Source organism: Poecilia latipinna, unplaced genomic scaffold (genome assembly GCF_001443285.1).
Source record: "Poecilia latipinna isolate Pla-1442-1.1 unplaced genomic scaffold, P_latipinna-1.0 Scaffold2202, whole genome shotgun sequence".
In the NCBI taxonomy this organism is placed as follows: Eukaryota; Metazoa; Chordata; class Actinopteri; order Cyprinodontiformes; family Poeciliidae; genus Poecilia; species Poecilia latipinna.
The window spans coordinates 28,121-34,109 of NW_015114818.1; the positions used below are offsets into that span (position 1 = coordinate 28,121).

At 34.9% G+C, this 5,989-nt stretch overlaps 1 protein-coding gene across 1 annotated transcript in view; it reads right to left on the reverse strand.

The window, feature by feature from the left end:
• Positions 1 to 5,989, reverse strand: part of LOC106936718 (G protein-coupled receptor kinase 6) — an 87,210-nt gene that overhangs the window by 18,185 nt on the left and 63,036 nt on the right. Inside the window, exons 9-13 of the mRNA XM_015017898.1 lie at positions 4,386 to 4,576; positions 4,256 to 4,293; positions 3,328 to 3,417; positions 1,091 to 1,299; positions 782 to 919 (exon numbers count right to left, since the gene is read on the reverse strand). Of these exons, the coding sequence (XP_014873384.1) occupies positions 782 to 919; positions 1,091 to 1,299; positions 3,328 to 3,417; positions 4,256 to 4,293; positions 4,386 to 4,576 (666 nt within the window). The remainder of the gene's footprint in view (positions 1 to 781; positions 920 to 1,090; positions 1,300 to 3,327; positions 3,418 to 4,255; positions 4,294 to 4,385; positions 4,577 to 5,989) is intronic.

Genomic DNA, 5,989 nt, shown 5'->3' on the forward strand with positions numbered 1-5,989 from the left:
ATTAAATCTACTTAAGTAAAGTACAGATACATTATTAAATCTACTTAAGCAAAGTACAGATACTGGGCTGTTCAAACTGCTGTGGAAAAATCACATATGGATCTGATATGAGCAAAACAAAAGCGGATTTATCTGCCTTGTGAACATGACCTTATATTCCTCAAGAAGAGCTGGAAAGTGTCACTTTAGAATCATCGTACTTTGAAGTTTTAAGTTTCAATACTATTAAATGTCTGAGAAAAATTATCTTTACTTGTAAAAAAAAAATCTTCAAAATATTACAGAAATCTTGGAGAAAATGCTGCAAAGTGAAATTAAGAAAAAGTAAAATAGACTCAAAACACAGTATAGGTCTGTGAAAAGAAATAGATGTCAGAAGAGAATTATATACAATCAAAGGTTTTATTCTACCCCACACTATTCAAAGATTCAGACTGATATGAAATTTACTAATGATTGTTAAACATTATGTTTTTCATATTCCAAATGCTTGTTGGGACAGGTAAATCCTACTTGTCCTAAAGAAGGTGATCCAATCAGATACCTTGCCAATAGTAGCAACTCGGCACTTTTGAGCCCAATGGTTCTGAAAGTCTCGTATTGGAATACAAGGACATCAATTACTTGTTCAATATGTTAATTAGTAACATTAATTAAAGATACTCTCCTGAAACTGAGTGAAACCATTGATCAAAGTTAAAGAAAAAAAACAAAAACCTTCATTCAGAACAACTTTATATTTTCCTGCTGCAAATATTTTCAGTAATTCTGATGGACTTACATCAGGAATGAAGGGTGGTTGTAGCATGCCGGCCTCCAGCCGTTTGAAGTTGATGGGGCGGAAGATTGGGTGACCTTTGACCTCAGAGGCCCCGCCCCCAAGGGAGCCCAGCCTCTTTGTGGGATCTTTGGCCAGCAGCTGAGGAGTTTACACAATCAAACATTTCAAAAAGTCTGCGTATGTGTACTAAACATAAAAAACACTTTTCAAAATAAAAGCCTGAAATCTTAGCTTTACAATTAAGAGGATCATTAGTAGAGTCCCGAATAGAAGTAATAAAGTGAAATGAAGGGAAAATGAAAATCTTACCATTTTACAGATGGACCTGGCCTCTTCAGAGAACTTATTGGAGTATTCCTCTTGCACCTCCTTGACCAGCCGCTCCACTTCCTCCCTTTTGATCTTCTTCTTCCTCTGCTGAAAAGGCGACTGGCCCTCGATCATCTCATACAGCAGGCAGCCCAGCGCCCACCAATCGGGGCTAAAGGTGTACCGCTCGTTCATGACCACCTCCGGGGCTGAATGACATGAGGAGGAAAACTGCTAAAGCTGCAGTAACGCGAAAAAGCTTGAGAATTTAAGTCCCTGGATCAGAAGGTTTCTTCCTTTTTGTGGAGCAGAAAGGCCCCCAGACTGAGGCTTTCTCTATTGCAACAGTTCACCACAAGTGGTGGTCTTTCCTTACCCAATTTTGCAATGTATTACTGATCTTCACATATTCATAAATTGATTTATTGACTAAATTCACCTAATCTGATCTGGTGTAAACTTGAAATTCAATCGATTTCTACATCTTTTTCACCTGCTTCAATTATCTATTCATTACTACCAATTAAACTATCCTCTGTTACTACAAATCCTATAGTGCTCTCTACACTTAAGATCTGGTCACAATTTAGGTCCCATTTTAAATTTATGTCTCTCTCTAATAAAATGCCGTTATTAAAAAATCATATATTTTCTCCTGCAACCACTAATGTTGGCTAAAGAATTTGGCATGAGAGAGGCATTTGTCCAATGAGAGATCTCTACAAAGAAGGTCTATTTCTTAGTTTTTCAGAGTTGTCCTCAAAATTTAACATACCTACTTCTCATCTGTTTCTCTATTTCCAAATTAGACATTGTGTTTCTTCGTTGTTCCCAAATTTTCCAACTCTTCCTATTGACCCACCATGGGTCGACCTTCTAGTTTTGAAACTCAATCTGAAATCACCCCTTTCTAATATATATGGAAAGCTTATGGCAATTGAGCCCGATTCATCGGGTAAAACCAGAACTCTTTGGGAACGTGAATTGGGTGTTGAACTGTCTGATTCATGGTGGGATAAAGTTATTCTCAGCATACGCCAAAGCACACCATGTGCCAGATTACAGCTTGTACAGTTTAAAGTGATAAACAGAGTCCACTTCTCAAAATCCCGTCTATCTAAAATTTTTCCTTCGATTTTGGTCCAGTGTGACAGATGCCAGACCTCTCCCTGCAACTTAAGTCATATGTTTTTCTTTTGCCCGAGCTTACAAAAATTTTGGAACTATTTCCATACTTTTCCATACTCTCAGGGGTTTTTGGAATCCAGATCCAAAGCGATGCACTAATTGTCATTTTTGGAGTTCCAGGGACCTCACTTAATCTGTCACCCCTACAGGGGGAGGTCTTGGCTTTCTGTTCTCTCCTTGCCAGGTGCTGCATTTTACTCTGCTGGAAATCTCCTACACCTCCATCTACTTCACAATAGCTTAATACTGTAAGCTCATGCTTAAAGATAGAAAAAATTTTATTAACAGTGAAAGGTAGTTCAGCAAAATTTACTCGCAAGTGGGCACCTTTTGTGACATACATAAAATCTCTGCCTTTATAATGCATAGATTGATGTGACTGACTCATCATGTCATGTGACTAAAATTTACAGAATAAATGGGTAGAATATTGTTGCCTTTTAGCTTCTCAATGCCGTAAAATCCCCTCTCCCCCTTTTTTTGATTTTATTTTTTGTTAATGTATTCTTTTTTATGTATTTATACTTATTTTGTCTTGTTTTTGTTATGTTAGTACGGTGATTTATGTTCGCTACGGGGAAAAAAAAATCGGAGAAATCATGTAAGTTTTGCAAAATGTATGTAATATTAGTGTATGTATGATCTCCTGATAAACAAATATAAAAAAAAAAAGAAAAAGCTTGAGAAGAGTCTGACAGATATAGACAATGATGCAAATGGAAATTATTGAGCTTATTTTAATTTATCGTGCGATTAATTAATTTACTGCTTATTGTGACAGGTCTACCTGTATTCAAAATAAAAGTTGGACTTTTCAAAAAATTTTGATATTGGTACAACAACTGAAGATATTCTTTTCGAAATGATGCTTGGAAGTGTTGAGGTTGCTGTATCTTGGATAAATATCAAAAAATAAATAAGTAATTTTGCTTTCTGAATATGAAAATTTGGAAAAAATCGATAGGTTTTCGCAAAGAGACATAATTCAAAATGTGTTGCGTACTCAACAAATAAAATGAAGCAGAAAGTACACGAGTAAACATACTCACCCATGTATCCAACTGTCCCCACCCGGCCCTTGATGGTTTCTCCGTCTGGCACACGGATAGCCAGACCCAGGTCTGATATTCTGATATGACCTGAAGACAAAAACAAGGAGACATACAGGACATAGACACTGACTTAGGCAAGTGTTCTCAAAATAATAATTGCAGTAATACTTTTTTTCCTTTTTAAGCCTGGGTTTATTATCTGAACTATAACTCTGTGCTGTATCTGGAGTAATTTGTTCCTATGTTTGTGGTATAATTCACATAATTTAATATTTAAATGAAAACAGCACTTATTTTAATCACATAAACTAATGTCTGACCCAGAGGGAAAGATATTTCTTGTTTTTATGTTTGTCAAAACAGACACTTCTCTAAATTTCATTTTCAATATTAGATTTCACATCAGTGTTGATAGAATCACATCGCCCTCTGCTGTTCGACAGCAGAAAATGTATTTCAAAGTCATCTAGCATTAAAAATAATGTGCAAGATAAGTATTCCAGGAAAAGTTACCATGTAAGAAACTTGCTTTAGAGTAGTTAATTAAAAGTGAAATAGGCTTGTTTATATTCAAAAACGGCAAATGCAAAAAATTATAGACATTTTGTCTTAAATTAATTTGAACCATTTTTGTTCAAAGAAGAAATTGGTTTATGAATGAATCTTACAAATCTTACAAATTTTTAAATATTTTTTTAATATAGATAACTATTGCAAAAAAAGTTTGTATTTGCTGATATAACCTCAAAACTATTACTTTTTAGGACTTATTTCTGCCCATTAAAACCCATTAAAGTTATCTGAAAAAGGTGAAGTCTCCATTTTAAGAAGTATAAAAATAAAGTTTAGCATCTTTATCAGTGGATTACATATCAATTTACATGGTGTGTTGCTCTCTGTTAGTCTATCACAGTATATAACTCACCATGGTCATCTAGCAGGATGTTTTCTGGCTTCAGATCCCTGAGTGACAGAATGAAAAAAATGCATCCACAGAGTCAGAGAGAGGCTGAATGAATAAGATGAAGTTGGTTTTAGTTTTTAAAGGAGCTTACCTGTAGACGATCCGCTCTCGGTGCAGGTCCTCCAGACCACAGCAGATCTCTGCAGCATAAAACACGGCTCTCCTCTCATCAAAGCCTGCCTCTCCCATGTGGTAGATGTGAAACTTGAGGTCTCCGCCGTTCATCAAGGTCAGCACGAGACACAGCGCATCTTTCGTTTCGTAGGCATACGCTAAACTCACCTAGAAAGAAACCAACTATGTATTAGAGATTATATCACGTGGAGACTCTCATAGTTTAGTGGGCCATAGAGGACAACCGAAATTTAACCATAAATTTAATTTTTAAAAATCATATCTTCCAACCATGGTTGACAAAAAAACAGAAAATTGAAAATTGAAGTTATAAAGTACACAAAATGAAAAAACAAAAACTAAGCAGCTTAAATGCTAGCAAAGCATCTAGTGATAATACTAATGATATTATAATGATATATATATATATATATATATATATATATATATATATATATATATATACAGCCAATACAGTCATAAGAAGTTAAATAGTTAAATATACTAAAGAAATTACTCTGCTAAAGTTAGGTATGGCTAAAGTTAGGTATGGCTAGAGACAAAGCTAAAGCATACCAGTCAACAATCAAAAAACACGGCAATATCTAAAAACAATACAGGTATAGTGTTAACCTGGAGACAAATCATTTAATAAATCTCTAATCAAACTGCTAAGGTGGTAGGTTGTAGGTTAACTGAAAGCTAAAGCTATAAAGACTGCTAACTACATACTAATGCCACACTGGGTAATAACAAAGCTAAAGCACAGCACAAAGTAATAAATAGAAGTACAAAAGTAACACATAAACTATGTAGCTGAAGAAGTAGTCAAGCATTCAGACTTGCTGATGACATTACCCAAGTAATTTTTAAAAAAGGTAGCTAACAGCTAACAATACAGCAAAAGTAGTGAATGGCTAATGCCGAAGCAAGAGCTAAAAGAAAGTAAACAGAAAACAAAATTCCCCAACAAATGAAAATTACATTTCTTACATCATTAAATAAATACCTTCTCAAATAGCAAAAGTTGTAGGCAGCACTCTGAAGGCTACATTTAAAATGCATCTAACTGCGTTCCTAAAATTACAGTGAGGCTAAAGCATTTGCTAAACATCTCTCACAAAGTAAAAATAACATAACACATAGACAGAATACAAAGCTTAAGAAGAAGTCAAGCACATAATCAAAATACTAAAGCTAAAAATACTAAGAAATTATAATTGCGCTACTAATGGTGCAGATATCTAAAGGAAAGCTAAAGTTACAAAGACTGCTGATCACGCACCTGCAGCTGAAAATGGGTAATGTAAAAGGGAAGGAGTAACAGAAAATTAACTTAAAGACGAACTGAAAAGAAAATTAGATTAGTTACAATTTGAGACTTAATCGCACTGTGCAAGTCTTTAGAAATTGCTAATCATACTGCTAATGACATAGATGGCTAACTGACTGCTAAATTCAAAGCTAAGCCTGTGGATGATTACATGAGAAGTGTAGAGAAGTGTGTATATATACATAAAAAAAAAAAAAAAAAATTCCCCTCTCACCCTCCATGGGTGGTCTCTTTCATCCTCTGAGCTC